Source organism: Ursus americanus, chromosome 20 (genome assembly GCF_024610735.1).
Source record: "Ursus americanus isolate L20-20 chromosome 20, mUrsAme1.1.p, whole genome shotgun sequence".
Lineage (NCBI taxonomy): Eukaryota > Metazoa > Chordata > Mammalia > Carnivora > Ursidae > Ursus > Ursus americanus.
Genome location: NC_142146.1, coordinates 26,683,214 through 26,699,437, shown reverse-complemented (window position 1 = coordinate 26,699,437; position 16,224 = coordinate 26,683,214). Strand labels below are relative to the sequence as shown.

Sequence of the window (16,224 nt, the reverse complement as noted above, 5' to 3'; positions counted from 1 at the left end):
ATGGTGACTTCAGCGGTTGCCTTCTGGCCCTCTGCTGCTGTCACCTGTCACATTAGCGTCTTGGAGCTGAGACAGGGACCTTCCTCTGCATTCTACACCATCTGGCTTCAGGTCGCCATCTCCTTGGCGTTCCTCCCAGGAGCCCCCCCCTCCCAGCCCCTTGGGTTTGCCGGCTGGCAAGGGGCTGCTACAATCTGTTCACTTGCTTGTTGCTCCTGTCCAGGCTCCGTGTCCAGAGAACATGAGGAACTAAGGGGGGAGCATGGGAAGGTGCCAAGCGCGAGGAGCGGAGCAGGTCCGTCAGGCTCTGCCAGAGAGCACTGCCTTGGCCATCAAAGGCAGCTCGGGCTGGCTTCAGGTGAGTCCTGACTTGGGCTTTCACACGTTCCCGACTCCCCCACCTCTTCCTGAGCAAATGGCGAATCACCCACCAGCCGCAAAGTGTGCGGGTGCGAAGCATCAGAATCATCTGACGCGAGGGAAGCACTTGGGTTTGCCTCCTGGAAACACGGGGAAACGTCTCAGAGCAGCACAGTCTCTTGGCATGACTGGGTTTTCCAGGTCATGTGCTGTCCTGTGAGGGGAGGAAGGCCCTCCGGCAACCCCCAGGACAGCCTGGCCTGAGGACTCTGCCACGGATGGTGGCTGGCCTCCGTCCTTACCAGCCACTGTCACTGAGAGGCCTTCGGGCCGGGGCATGTCAAGAAGGAGCTCTGGCAGGGTCTCTCTGTCAAGATCACCAAACTTCTGATGTCCGGAGGGATACAACGGGCTGCAACCAGAGCTCATCATGAGATGAAGATACAGAGAAGCTGGGCACGAACTCAAGCCCTCGCACCCCCTGGTTAGAGGGCAGCTGACCTCATGTCCCTATTTTTAGTTTAGTGGGAATATCTGGTCTACGTGAGTGTCCCACAGAACGGTTCTACTCTGCTCTCCGGCCTGACAGACAAGATCCCCCAGCGCCCTCCAGCACTCCCATCTGTTTTCGGCAGCCTCAGGTGTGACTCCCTTTGCCAAGGGGCTCAGGTGTTCCTCTGAGAGCCCTTGGAAGCTGGAGCTGGCTGCCCACCCAACTGCTACAGAAAATGCAGCTGCAGATGGAGCCCTGCCGAGGAAGGCCGAGGAAGGCCGGGGAAGGCCGGGGAAGGCCGGGGAAGGCAATCAAGGGCGCTTACCTTTGATTCCTTCTTCTTGATTTTCTGAGGTAGACACGGTCTCTGAAGAAAGACAATCTGCTTGGTGGATACATTCCCCTCCCTGCAACACACGCGGAGCTGAGAATGAGCTGTTACACCCGGGGGGCCCCCAACCCCACCGCTGGGTCCGTCCCTAAGGTTGTTGGGGCTGAGCGCCCACAGAAAGGAAAGCCGCCAGTGAACAGTGAGAGGTCAGAAATCAAGAAGCACTCCCCCTAGCCCAGGCCACCCCCCTTGCTTCCAGGGGGCTCTGCTAGGGGCTCCACAAAAGCTGTGCAGGCATGTCTGCCAAGTCAGCTTCATAGTTGCGTGCTCCCCTTCCCTCAATGTGAAATAACAGCTGGCATCTTGGCCAAATGATGATAAACTGGCTTCTTTAGTGAATCTCAAGAGGTGGAAGGGCTCTTCCAAATCTGTCTTTGGTAATGAGCCAAGGAGAGGTCAGCGTGGCCCGGGACGGGGGCGAGGCTCTGCAGAAGGCTGGCTGAGCACAGGGGTGCGGCCTCGGGCCTCACTGGCCCTCGCTGGGCCCCAGGCAGCCAGGTTGCTCAGGCGTGCTCCTCATTTTCAAGGCACAGAGAGCATGCTCCCCCTCGGCCCCCACAGAGCTGCCTTGCAAGATGGCAGAACTATTTGTGAAGGAGATCTCTGTCTTCTCTGCGGAGGCAAGCGCCACTGCATGGAATGTCGGAGGGAAAAGGGGGAGAAAATGAACATATTTTGTGCTGGGGCTGGGCTGGGTGATTTCACACATCATGGCTCATTTAAGCGTCACCACAGAGCTCCAAGGAGTGGGACCACTGCCTGTCTGTAAAGACAGGAGACAAAAGCTCCCTTAAGGAGCAGGCTTGAGATCACACGGTGAGGATTCAGGCTCAAACCTGCCTGGTTCCACGCGCTCTCCACTCCACCACGAGGAGGCGTGTATGGCACAGGGGAGTGGAGGAGTAGGGGCCATTACTGAGCAGGTATGAGAGGGAGACAGAGACACATGTCTGTACCCTCTGGGTTTACACGGCTCAAAACGAGCTGGGGCTTCACATTCAAATCTATTCTCATCACGACTCTTACCCTTTGGAGTGGGTGGTGGAGCAGACATTCTTCTGACTTACAGACAAGGAAATGCATTCAGAGAAGCTATAGGACTGGACCAGGATGGACAGTTAGCAAGTGGAAGGGTCTGGACTTGGGTTCAAGCCTGCAGGTCCCAAATCCAGGATTCTTTCCACCCCTCCACATTACCCCATACCCACAGAAGTCTTGGCTGTGAGGCAGCATGGAGGCTCCCAACGGCCCGGGGCCCAAAGGTGGCCGCAGACTGGTGCCCGGTAGTGTGCAGACCCACTGTGGCCCAGTGTCAGGAGGGATTCACGTGGAGAGCCCAGATGGCCTCAAGGAGGGACCCAGGAAGGCACGGATCATCCCCGTCATTCTCCACCCTCAGTCTGGGCTCTGTGGCTGCACAGCCCTGCTGTCCCTCCCGGATCACCAGCCTCACCTCGTGCTGCCATCACCCCGTAATAGTGAGCGTGCAGGACGACTCGGGGAAGGTGGAATACTGAGGGCCATGGGACAGGGCATCCCTGCAGGTCAGCGAGGAGACTGCCTGGTGTAGGAGGAGCTCCTGACTCTGGAGACTGAGGTTCTAGTCCCAGTTCTGCCACTTACTGGCTGTGTGGCCTTAGGTATGTGACAGAGCCTCTCTGAGCCTCAGTTTTCTCATCTATAAAATGGGAATCCTATCTATGCTTATAACCCCACAGGGTAGTTAGGAGGATTTGTTTAGATAAGCTCGAAATACAGATGGAAGGCCTTTCAGGGTTGGTATGACTGGGACACGCCCGGGAGGACAAGGAATGGGGGGGGGGGCTGGGCTCAGGTGGACAAATGCCCCTAAATGTGAAACTGTAGGGAGTGCCACAAGCCAGGGCCAAGACTGCAGTCTTTACACCCTCTCTGTGGGACCACTGGCCAAGGGCCATGATCTTGGGTGAGTCCTTCAACCTCCCTGCCATAGCTTCCTCAGCGGTAAAATGGGTTTACTGAAAAGATTCCACCTCGTAGGACTTTTTTTTGAGGACTAAATGAAATTTTACACGCAAGGTACCTACCCAAGCCAGCACAGGGCACATAGTAGGGGCTCAATTTCTTTTGTACCTGAGAGCCCTGGGCGCCCTCAACCCAGGAGGCTCATCTTTGACATGCCTGGCAGTCACGATTCACTGGCCAAGACTCCCCATGTGAGAAGAGGGGTGCAGGGGAGGTTGTGGTTAAGAACCTGAGATCCCAGCTCTGCCACTTCCCAGCTGGAGAGTCTGGTCACCACACCAGCCTCAGAGGCTTGTCACAGGACTAAATAAGTTACGTGGAGTGTGCAGCGCAGGGCAGGTGCTGAGTAATAACGATGATGATGGGGCCTGTCGTTACCTGGTAGTCTTGACGACGGGAGTTGGTAGCACACAGGTGAGCTGCCAGCCATAGGCCGCCAGGGAGTTCAGCAGGGGCACGTAGTCGGTCTGCACCTCGACACCCTGGGGGAGAAAGGCCACTGTGAGGGCTGCGGCTGCCCCGAGTCAACACCTGAGTGACGGAGGGGGGACCGTTCAATTGGCCAAGGCGACAGAGCAGGCAAGAGGCGGGGCGCCCTGCAGCCCGGAGGTCCCGCTCTGCGGACGCTTACGGACTTCAGAGCCAAACTGCCGACGTGGGATTTCTTTCTGGGTCCCGACTCAGGCTATGCAGTCAGCAAGGAATTAGAGCCAAAGGATTAATGCATTAGTTTGGTTTTATTCTTGTGTGGACGAAGAGCCTCTCTGGAGTCTCTCTGGAGAAGCCCAGTCACCTTGACTCAGAGCTGAATTCAGGGCAGATGACAACACACACTGAGGATTTCAGAGCGTGTGGTGGGGAGTGAGGTTATGTTTCATAAATGATCAAGTTGTTCGCATCCAGCCATGGCAGCAACACAGACATGTGCACACAAGCACACACACACACACACACACACGGAGCTGCATCTGTGTCACGCAGACTGACACAAACGGGTTAATGAGTGAGGCCTGTGTTTTATTTCAAATCCGTGTGTGCGTGTGGTGGGGGTCTCTGACTTGCCATTCCATTTGGAAGCTCAGTCCTGCCCCCATGGGAGGCCACCGTACTGCGAGGCCACTGCCCTGGGGTCCACGTCTCGCTCTCTCACTGCAGCGGGCCTCATTTCTCCCTCTGGGCTCCTGGAGGACATTGGAGGTGCGGCCCCCACCCTGCCCACTGTCTACAACGGATTCCCCGTCCTATGAGGCTGGCTTCAGAACTACAGAAAATCTCAAACAGGTGTCCAGATTCCTTCCAACCAAGGCTAGTCAGCGAGAATTTCAGAGTGGTGGGTACAAAGGGGACGGAAGCCACAGTCCTGCTGCTGGAGTTCACGGCCAGCTGAGGAACAGCACAGACATGCAAGTAATGGGAATAAAAAATGGCCTACGGGCAGGGCCACAAGGCTTCGAGGGTCAGCAGAAGAGGAAGGATGCCAGCTGTGGTCAAGGCAGGCTTCCCAGGGTGCAAGGGCTCAGAAGATATTTGACAGGTGGAGTTGGCGAAGAGGCATTCCAGGGGGAGAACCGCAGCATGTATGACAGAAGATCACACTGGGCCCAGAGCACAGAGGAAGGTGGGCTTCACTTGGGAGCGGCACTGCTCACAAGGGGACCATCGGTGGTGAGTGGCTGTCCTGCTGGAGGCCTTTTGGGAATAGAACCAGCTCGTCTGGCTGCTCTGGGCTAGGGGACTAGAAGAAAGATGTGCCTTGCCTCTTCAAATGGCTTTTAAAACCCCTAAAGCTGGGCACCCCTCCCAGTGTGCCTACCAAGTTGCCTGAACTCCTGGCAAGTAATCGATCCTTTGGGAGCCTGTTTCCTCAACTATAAAAAGTAAGTCTTGGCCTACGACAGTGGTGCTCAAAGTGTGGTCCCCTAGCCAGCAGCACTGGCATCACCTGGGAACTTGTTAGAAATGCAGAGTCTTGGGACCCTGCTGAGACCTACCAGATCAGAAACGTGAGGGTGGGCCCTGAATCTGAAAAGAACCTTCTCAGTAGTTCTCATGCACAAGTCGGAGAAACACTGCCTGTTATCAATAGGTCTCTCTCTCTAAGATAGATAGATAGATAGATAGATAGATAGATAGATAGATTTATTTATTTATTTATTTATTTATTTGGGGGGGTGGGGAGGGGCAGGGGAGAGAGGAGGAGAATCTTAAGCAGACTTTGTGCAGAGCCCAGAGCCAGACATGGGGCTCCATCTCATGACCCTGAAATCACGACCTGACCCGAAACCAAGAGTCAGATGCTCCACTGACCACGCCACCCACGTGCCCCTCAATTAGGTCTCTTCTGATGACAGAAGAGTCTGCAATTCTGTGGCCAAAGTCAATCAGTTGTTACCTCAGAGCTAACCTTCCCCATCCTTCTCTACGTGAGAAGGGAAAGTGGAGAGCCCTGAAAGGCCCAGCTCTAAAGGGAATTGGGGTGAGGAAGGGGAGAGGGAAGGTGAAGGACGGACAGGCTAAGGAGGGGGAAGAAAGGAAGGGGCCTTAATAAAAGAAGTGGGAGGGGGCAGGAAGGGAAAGGAGGAAAGGAAAGAGGGGTACGAGTATAATCACTTGATGGGAGGGTCAGGAGGGGCCCCCATTCTAACGCCTTCTCTGAAGCCCCCACTCAGGCCTAGGGAGGGCAGATGACCCAGTGACACCCCTTTCTGCCCAGCCCCCTGGCCACAAGGGGAACTCCCTTCCACACCAGCTGGCGGGCCCTCACCACCTGCTGGGGCTGCTTTATCCTGACAACCCTGCCCCCATCCCTGCAGCCCCGATTTCAAGAAGGGAGGAAAAAAGTGTGAAATCCACACTCTCAAGCTTTGCGAGGTTATGATTACTTGGGCCGATCAAGAATAACCTTCCCACTTTATCAAGCACTGTGACAAACCCGCCACAATCAGACAGTAGCCATGGCAACTAGGACAAGCTTTGGCGCCTCACAAAGCCCTGAGTGGCAGAATGGAGTCCTTTTATTAGTGACTGTGGCCCGGGCTGGGTTTTCTCCGCGGGCACCCAAGAGCAGCGAGACAATGGACAGCCCCCCGCTGCAGCCTGACCTGCCTGCTCAGACGGGCCTGGCCTGGCCTGCCTCTATTTTGCTCTATTTTATTTCGTTTTGTCACTCTCTTAAAGAGAAAGACAGCAGGCTTTCTCCCAACAGTTTTTCCCTTCAGGGTAGGGGATGTCAGCCAGAGGGTGCAGACGCACAAAGACTCAAAGGAAAAGAGAAAACACAGCAAAACATAACCCTGCCTGAGAGAGCTGAAGGTTCAGTCTCAAGTGCTAGTATCTGGCCGTCACGTGGTGAGGCGAAAAGGAAAATACAAATGGTAGGGGGTTAGGCGGCAGCCCTCTGGCCAACTCGCCCGCCCTGTCTGGGGTGGTCTTGATTTAATTAATGGCAAATGCGGTTTTCGTAAGCATCTATCAAAGCCCGTTTGAGTATTATCGATACTGTACGAAGATGGCATTTCTAGAATATGACATGAGCCCCATGCAGTCAGGGGAAGAGGCTTTCAAGTCCATTAGCTCAGAAAGGTGGTAGAAAACCTATCCGGATGGAGGCTCCCTTTGATCTGCTTTTCTGTGACACTCCAGTGAGGACAGAAAAGCACAGACAGCACTCCAAAGACAGCCTGCTTATCAAACGGAAAGACATTTCTTTCTGGAAGCAGGAGCACAAAGTTTAATTAACTCTCCACTCTCCTGTGTGGGTCCGTAATCTCCCATCACACCTGGAGTGCTAAAAAAATGGAGCATGTCCTGCGGTTTTTCAACTCGTGTAAAAGGAATTCATTTGTATTTATGGCTCTTTTCTCCCTTTGTTCCCCATAATTTCTCCAGTGGTTGCAAATCAACTAAGGAAACAGACATCCAACACGACTTTCCCTTACCGTCCAAAACTCATGACAACAGCGTGTTGAGTTTACTAAGAAACGCCTTTGTCTTTTGATCATTTTTAAAGATCCTCCGCGCAGGGAAGTAATTAGGAGGTAACACACTGGTCCAGTGAGAAAGTTTGTATCCTGAATGTCAGTTTGCTCTTCTCTTTTCTCCTGTTTCAATCTGTGGAAGCAATCTGGGAGAAAAGCAGTTTCAAAGAAAAGACTTGGCTCCTTCCACACGACTGTGCAAATGAAGAGAGGAATTTAATTTCCCATATCTGGAAAGTGTGCAGGACCAGCACTGGGATGGTCTCCATGCCTGAAAACAGGGACTGGGGAATGTTTGCCTCTATTCCTGCCTGCCACCCGGCTGGGCCCTCACCTTTCACGGAGAGGGCGTGCGAAGGTACAGCCCTGAAAAAACACATGTATGGCTTTTGAAAAATTGCTGCCAAAACACTAACGCCCAACACCTATTGGCAGGGTACGCGCATAGTACTGTTTCTTTACTTATCAATTTTAGATATCCTTTGATTTCCTACCATGGGAAATAAAGGCTTCACATTCCCACACACATTTCTTACTTCCTCTTTCTTAGTGCCCCCAAATGGTCATAGTGTAATTCTAATCAAATCAGAAGTTAGTGTTTGTGTTATTACAACTTTGCAAATGTTGCTCAGTGCCGGGTCAAGTAATGCACTGTGACTATGCCTTCTTTTTCACATGGTCCTTTATTTTTCCTGGAGTTAATCATGTCCTCAATTTTTTTTTTCATGTGTCTAGTTGTATGTGAGCCCATCACTAATTTATTCTATATGCTCCAACACCTCTATTCTATGCCCATCAATAAATATACCATGTGCCTCAGTATATTAGTTCTGTTTTTTTTCTCCACTAGCGACATCACTTCTGGAGCTTTCTGCACCCTTTCTCCTATCCTGATCTGGCTGCTTTCCATGCATGGGTTCTTCTCCCACTGCTGTCTAAGGCTGGTGTCTTCTCTTTCTTGGTTTCCTCCACATTTTGCTGGAGTGCAACCTCCAGTGTCTCCCTAGGAAACAAATGCCCTGAAGTCATTTGAATTTGTGTGTTCATAAAAGTGTACAGAAGTCTGGGCTGAAATCTACTTTTCCATTAAGATTTTTCAAGTACTGCTCCACTGGCTTCTGGAGATCAGCACTGCAATTGGGATATCTATTTTGATTGCTAATAGTTTGTAACCTGTTGCACTTTGTAAGCTTTTAGGATATTTTCCCCCATGAAGTTTCAGAATTTCACAACGTGCCTTGGTGTGGGTCGTTTTTACTCATAGGGCTATATACTTGATGGCCTCACCATCTGAGGATTCTTGTCCTTCACTTCTGAAAAGTGTTCTTTTATTTTCTCTTGACAGTTTTCCTTTCCCCCATTTTCTCTCTTCTTTCTGGATCTTCTATAAGTCAAAATGGAGGACTAATATTTTCATGTTACTACCCCTGCCCTTACTCTGTCTTTTTATTTTCCTTCTGAAAGATTTCCTTTCTCTTTCAGCCTTTTTATTACCTTTTTAAATTTTCTGCAGCCCTATTTTTAAGACCCAAAAGGTACATAGATGGGAGCTAGGACTCTTACCATAATACATAAGGACTTTAAACCAATGCCCCGGTTGTCAGCTTTGCAGTTCACTTCCCACCACCCCACGGTCATTTATGCTTTGAAAACCAGAGCTCTTCTCACATGGCTCCTTGTACATTCAGGTGGCAGCTTCCTGCACTTTGCTAAGCCAATTAGCATCCCTATATCTACTTTCCGTTTCTAAAAAATGTGTTGAAATCATTCCTCTTCTCCTTTCTCCCAATCTTTTTGTTTTTGTGGCTATCTTACCTATCTATTCATTTGTCTGTCTGTCTATCTATCTATCTATCTATCTATCTATCTATCTATCTATCTACAGTCAGTTTTCATTATTCATGGGAGTTTTGTTCTAGAATGCTGCCACAAGAATTACTGAACACTCTGACCAATGCTCCAGCGGAAATACAGGGTTAGGTTTCTTTGAACTTCTGATGACAACACCTTCACCGCCTGATCAATACAGAACCTTGTTTTATGTGTGTTTCTGTTTAAAGGCACCTTTTAAAATATATCTTGTTGATTCATTAACTTTGAACTCACGGCCAACAGCACTAGAACTCAAGCCTGAACAAAACTTATCTAACATGTGTCTGCTCTATAAGGCCCACTGCAGCTTTCTTGTGCCTAGGAACACCAGACAGTTCCTGAGCATTAGGCTTGGGGCCCCTTTAAACAGCACGATCACCAATGAAAGGTGCTTATGTGAAAAATGTGGCACTAAGTAGACTGCAAAGCGGACACTTGTTTCTGAAACAAGAAGGCAGAGTGTCACCTCAACTGGGAACATGAATGTCAGCGAGTCCAATTTTTTGCCACTCTGCATATGCCTGCAAGTGACAGTGAAAGCACCAAGAGAATTGATTTGCGGATTACAAATAAATTTAAGCAAGTAGGATTTGCAAATACAGAATCCATGAATAGTGAGAATTGACTCTATCATCTATCTATCTACATGCCTACCTACCTACCATTGATCATTCCTTTTGTATCATTTCACTGGGATTTTTCAGAAGAAATAGATGTCTGTATCCAACTCCCCACATTGAACACAGCTTTATTATTTTAATGAGCCGACTGGAAGCCCTTTCTAACTAACTTAGAGTCTGGAAGCCATAAAGTAAAAATAATCAATTTGGTGACATAAAAACCCTTCTGCAAGACAAAAGACAAGATGGGAAAACATTTGTAACTCCTATTACAGACAAAAAAGGAAGAGCTCCTAAAATCTGATTTAAAAAAAATCCAGTAATCCAAGTTTTAAAATGGACACAAACAGGAAGAGAGTCACCAAAAAGGAAATTCAAATGGCCATTAAGCACACTAAAAGACAGCACATCCCACAATAAGAGAAATGTGATCTAAAACTACTGAGATATGTATTTTCACCTATCATATTGGTAAAAGCCCAGAAGTTTGACAACTACTTTGTTGACAAGGCTGTGGGGAAGTGGGCATTCTCATACACCTGTGGCAGGAAGGCAAACTGATTCAACCTCATAGAGAACAATTTGACAGTATCTCTCAAAATTGCAAATACATTTACCCTTTGACACAACAATCTCACTTCTGGGAATTTATATATATATACATATATATAATATATATGTATATATATATATGTATGTATATACATATATATGTATATATGTATATACATATATGTATATATGTGTGTATATACATGTATATATATGTGTGTGTATATATATGTATATATATGTGTATATATATGTATATATATGTGTATATATATATGTATATATATATATAGTGACAAATGTACAAAGTTATTCACTGGAGAACTGTTTGCAATAGCAAAACATTAAAGATATACCCAAGTGTCCATCAATATTAGGCTTGCTAAATTAAACTATGTTTTATGCACATGATGACTTGGGCGCCTGGCTACTGGCTGATCACATGTTGAACCAAGGCGGGCAGGACAAGGAGGACACTGAGAGGGAGTGAATCCATTTTAGTCATGCTGAGTTCGAGGAACAGTGGAAGGTCCAGGAGGCAGCTAGATGAGATGGAGCCTGTGGTGGAAAGAATATGTTCACCTGCTCCCCCAAATATGTCTATGTCCTAATCCCTGGAGCCTGGGCCTATGTCACCGTCTTTGGTAAAAAAGATTTGGCAGATGTGATGAAGTTAAGGATCTTGAGAAGAGATCACCCAGGTGGGCTCAATGTAATCAAAAGAGTCCTTCGAGGAGAGAAGCAGACCCTGGGGGATTGGGGGAGGGTGGTCGGTCAGTCAGGGAAGGAGGTATGAGGACAGAAGCAGAGGTCCGAGTAGACTGGCCCTGAGTAGGATGACCTCTACATGTTGAAAAGCCAAGGAACAGATTCCCTCCTACAGTCTCCAGAGAGAATGCAGCTCTGCCACCACCTTCATTTCAATCCCCTAAAACCCATTTTGGACTTCCGACCTCCAGAACAGTGAGAGAATAAATCCCTGTTGTTTTAAGCCCACAGCAGCAACAGGAACCTAACACACAGTTGTTAAAGGCAGGCAAAGGTAGGATGAAACTAAAGAGCTGGAGGGGATAGCCAACACTTGGTAGCGGCGAACTCAAGGAGCCCTGAGGTTGGCCGAGGACAGGATCTCCAGGTGGGGCGGTGAGTGGAAAATAAAGAAAACACAGAACTGGTGGAGAGAAATCATCGCTTAAGCAGCCAGGGTGGGAAACAGGTTTAAGGAGAAAGATTCACACCATCAAATGTCACAAGAGGGCAAGCAACACAACGCCCGAAGGACTATTTCTGCAGTTGACAGCGAGGTCTTGGGAGACCACGGCCATGACATTTTAGGAGGGAAATGGCAGATGGCAAGAGGTTGAGCACATGGTTGGTAGTGAAGACGAGACAGGGTGTAAGTGTGCTGTCAGGAAATGTGGGTTTGCCTGGACTGTGCCTGGGCGCAGCGGGGACTCTGGCCACAAGGGCGGGTGGAGGAGTCCTGCCCTCATGTGATGGAAAGTAGAGACCCAAAGGCATGGCAGGAGGGAAATGCCAAGGAATGTTTCATCTCTATTTATCCAGTGGTAAGTGGACACCATTAACACTGGGCCAGTCTTGCAGAAAACTCAGCGAGTCCTTCAGTATCGCAGAGGACAGGGCTACACTCGTACCACTCCATTCATGAAACTCCACACTTAGTCAACCTGGTTCTATGCTGGGCGCCTGCGAAGCCTCTCCTCCTGCGGCGGGAGATCACGGTCTGGGGGGTGTGGGGAGACTAACGCCGTTCCCCCCACGAGATGGAAGCCACCATGAGCTGTGCTGGAGGGAAGGACAGAGGAAGGAACGACTTGCCCCTCCGCTTTCTCTGGGGAAAGGGCAAATCCCTGTGAGGCCAGCTGGGGCTGCAGCAGCCCTGCCTCCCAGGCCCTCATCTTCCATCCTCCCCTGGGCCTCCTGCGGGACGCAGCCTCTGCCAGCCGGAGGGAGGGGCAAGGACGCTGGGGCCGGCTGGAGATGTTGTTTTCCTCTTTGTTTTACACACAATGCCCCAGAAAAACATTTTCCTGATATGTAATTAGGCCAACATAATAGAGTCTAAGAAAGCAGTCCGTCTCATTTTAGACAACTTTGGCTTTCATAACGTTCAAAGAGAATATGTTAAAAAAAAAAAAAAAGCTTAGTTCTCAGATGTAGAAAAGGGGGCAGATGAAATGCAGGCAGTGTAGAGAGCCTTCCATCCCAAGACTCTTTACCCACCCCTGCTGCTTAATTCACATCTTTGCCTGATTTTCTCCACCATGCAAGAAAGGTAACCGACTCTGGAGCCCTTTGAGAGCCCAACAAGATAATAATGATAGTTGTTATTATTATTTGAGATGCACTATTTGCAAAAATGGCCTCAATTATTGCTTCCCTATACCCAGGCCTCTTTACAACATAACTCTGCATAAAGAGGGAGAGTCCGTTTCTCTACCCCTTGAATCCAGGCTGGTCTAGTGATTTTCTTTGACCAACAGAATATGGTAGATGTGACCTTGTGGGAGTTCTGAACCTGGGCCTCAAGGGGCCTTGCTGCTTCCACTTGCTCTCGTGGAGCCCTGCTGGCGCTCTGAGGATATGCCTAAGCTAGCCTGGTGGAGGATGGCGGGCATATGAGAGACGCCATCTTGCACCCGTGAGCTGCAGCAGAGACATCTGTGGGAGCCCAGCAGGGATTAGTCAAGCCTAAGCCAGAGCAGCAGTCACCTGGCTGATCTGTGGGCTCACTAGCAGTAACAAAGGGTTGTTATTTTAATTTGCTAAGAATTGATTATTTTCTTCCACAGTAGGAGCTAACTGCCCTATTCTTATTCCTCTGGAAGAGCCAGATGCCCAGCCAAACATCTCGAAGGAAGACCATCGTGAAAGTCACCTGGTCTAACTTGAGAGAAATCCAACATAATGGCTGCGACTGAATGGAATTCATGTCTTTTAATTTTTCACCACACTCAAAGCTGGCACACCCAGCCTTCACCTCCTCTATGCCAGCCACTCTGTGACCTTGCATTACACCTGCAGCCCTGAAGTCTAATTGGTGATAACCTACCATGCGGCCCAGCGCTGCTGCCAGCATACCCTGGGAGGGAGAGATAAATGCCCCCTGGGGAAGAGCAGCCCCGCTCTAGACGCTGCTCTGGCTTCCCCTAAAGTACCACGCACGCCAAGCTGGCAGGAAAACCACACCTGCATGGGCAAGATAACACTCTCCTGGATGCGAGCACAAGCAGGGCGATTTGGTCCTGGCACACGTGGGTTTCTCTGAAGTGCCATTCGCGGAAGGCGGGAAGGGGCTGTGGGGTGGCAGGCGATGGCATGCCACACATACTATCAGAGCTGTCTGCTGACATGCACCTGCCCGAGCAGGACGAGAACCCAAGAGGCACGTTACAATTCTGGACTCAGGGATTATGCTGGAGGCTGGACATTTTGAGGTCCAGGGGGGTGACGACTGGGCAAACCCTGGCCGTGGGTGGGGACAGCCGCTGCCACAGTTCTGAGTGCAAACAGTTAAGCATCTCAGAGCTGCTACACCCCGTTGGCTACTCAGCGGGACCTCATACTGTCGCAGCATGGGGCTGACGTCCTCCAGAAGCTGACATTTCACACACATTCTGAATGCATCAGCGGTGAGCATGTCCTCTCCAGCAGACTTGGAAGCAGCTTTGTTTGATAACAATTAAACAAGAAACGTCTTCTCTATTCAGGGACTTGCCAAGTCCCTCCCACTTGCGTTGATGAGCAAGGAAATTAGGCTTTCTGGGAGTAAATAGGGATTGCCACTTTATTACCCCCTCTTTAGACACTTTGACGTGGATGGAGGATCATTTTCTAACCTTTCTTTTTATTTTTTCACCTTATCTTCTACCTGGAAAAGAGAGGATTTAAAAAGAGCTTTTCCACAGGATATAATTAAAGGTATTTACTTTGGAGCTGGGGGCCAGAAAGTTTGTCAGCAAAAACTCTAGAACTTTTTAAAAAATTACTTTATTTTTTTAGAGGTGGGGAGGGGTAGAGGGAGAGAGAGAATCTTAAGCAGGCTCCACACCCAGCACGGAGCCTGACTCGGGGATCAATCTCACAACCCTGAGATCATGACCGGAGTCAAAATCAAGAGTCAGACACTTAACTGACTGAGCCACCCAGGTGCCCCCAAAACTCTAGAAATTTTAAGACTACCTCAAAATTATCACCTTCCTCTACAATGGAGTCCTGACACCTTACCAATAATCATAAAACGCTAATCCAAAAGATGGCCCTGAACAAAGGTTGGTTCAAAATCTTAATAGAAGAGGAAACGGAAGGAAAGGGTTAGTCCACGGTCACTGCACAAACTAGCAACAAACACAGCGACGCAAAGCTGGGTGTCTCAGTGTGCTGGGCTACATCAGCCTTGGGTTCCCTCTGAAAAGAAAGTGGGTAAGACCTCGATGCTGTGCAGTGCTCAACACAACAGATTCTCTCTCCCTGACTTTCTCCACCTGGTGAATTCAAGGTGCCACAGTCCCACTTTGGCATTCGGTCAATATTCTCTTCAGTCAATTTTCTCTTCCCAGTGACCCAATTGTCAGCATCTTGTTGCTATGGTTACCATGATTCCAACTCAGCCATCTCTCCCCGTGCTCCCTTCTCCCTCAGGCTAAATTATGTTGCAGGGATCCCACAGCACGTCCTCTGAGGACTCCACTCCTAGTAACTGGACTTCTAATTGGACATCCAAGAAAAATAGCCAGCCTTCAGGACACATCCGATCCCTGACTGTCCAGTAGCCCCATCCCATGAGTCCTTCCATTCTCCCTGGCTCCCTGCTCCACTACAACCTAGAGGTAAATCCACCACAGCCTGCTGCTCCAGGGTTCCCATCAGCATCTGCACAGCGGCTCACCAAAGGACGAGCTGATGAAGAGCAAACCGAAGTCGAAAAAATGAAAATGATCTCCGAGAGACTGGCCAACTCTACTTGGTGTCCTCTAAAAAAAATCTCCCCATCACCCGCTGTCCTCTGCCCTATCACTTATCTTATTGCTCACTACTTGGCACAGACTGGTCTACTGATTTATTGCCCTTTCCTTCACAGGAACGCGATCTCCACAAAGGCAAGGATTTTAGGACGCCTGGCTGGCTCAGCTGGTTGAGCATTTGCCTTCGGCTCGGGTCCCTATCCCAGGGTCCTGGAATCGAATCCCACATTGGGTTCCTTGCTCGGCGGGGAGCCTGCTTCTCCCTCTGCCTGTCACTCCCCCTGCTTGTGCTCTCTCTCTCTGACAAATAAATAAAATCTTTTTTAAAAAGGCAAGGTTTTTTTATCTCTTTGCCGATGAATCCCAAGTATCTAGGGAAGTGTCAGGCACGAGTGAGTGCTCAATAAATAGTCGTGGAGTAAATGAATGAATGCACCTGCCGCTGCACTTTTGGGGCAGCTTCTGCTGTTGCTGTCCTATATTCTCAAAGTGTTATAAAAATTGCTGTAAATCACATTCAACATTGATGAAACATGAGTTTACCATTAAAAAATGTCAGTTAGGGGCGCCTGGCTGGCTCAGTCGTTAAGCGTCTGCCTTCGGCTCAGGGCGTGATCCCAGAGTCCTGGGATCGAGCCCCACATCAGACTTCTCTGCTGGGAGCCTGCTTCTTCCTCTCCCACTCCCCCTGCTTGTCTCTCTCTCACTGGCTGTCTCTGTGTCAAATAAATAAATAAAATCTTAAAAAAAAAAGGGTCAGTTAATCTGCCAGGAGGGTGTGATACCATTCTCCTGAGTATTCTGATGCGGAAGCTGGAAGTATGTTCTTGTATGAAAATTAAACACGCAGAGTCACATGCTGGTCACCAATCATTAAGGCCACTGGATGTTTTAGCAAAGATTATCTGGTAAATTTTTATACTGGCCACACAGCAATCCATCCATTCCCTGCATCTGTCCCACTGCAGCG

The 16,224-nt window shown here is 49.4% G+C and overlaps 1 protein-coding gene across 1 annotated transcript in view; it reads right to left on the bottom strand.

Moving 5' to 3' along the window:
• The window catches only part of RFTN1 (raftlin, lipid raft linker 1), a 190,159-nt gene that overhangs the window by 6,230 nt on the left and 167,705 nt on the right, over positions 1–16,224 (bottom strand). The window contains exons 8-9 of the mRNA XM_045791689.2: positions 3,627–3,730; positions 1,179–1,260 (exon numbers count right to left, since the gene is read on the bottom strand). Coding sequence (XP_045647645.2) covers positions 1,179–1,260; positions 3,627–3,730 — 186 coding nt within the window. The remainder of the gene's footprint in view (positions 1–1,178; positions 1,261–3,626; positions 3,731–16,224) is intronic.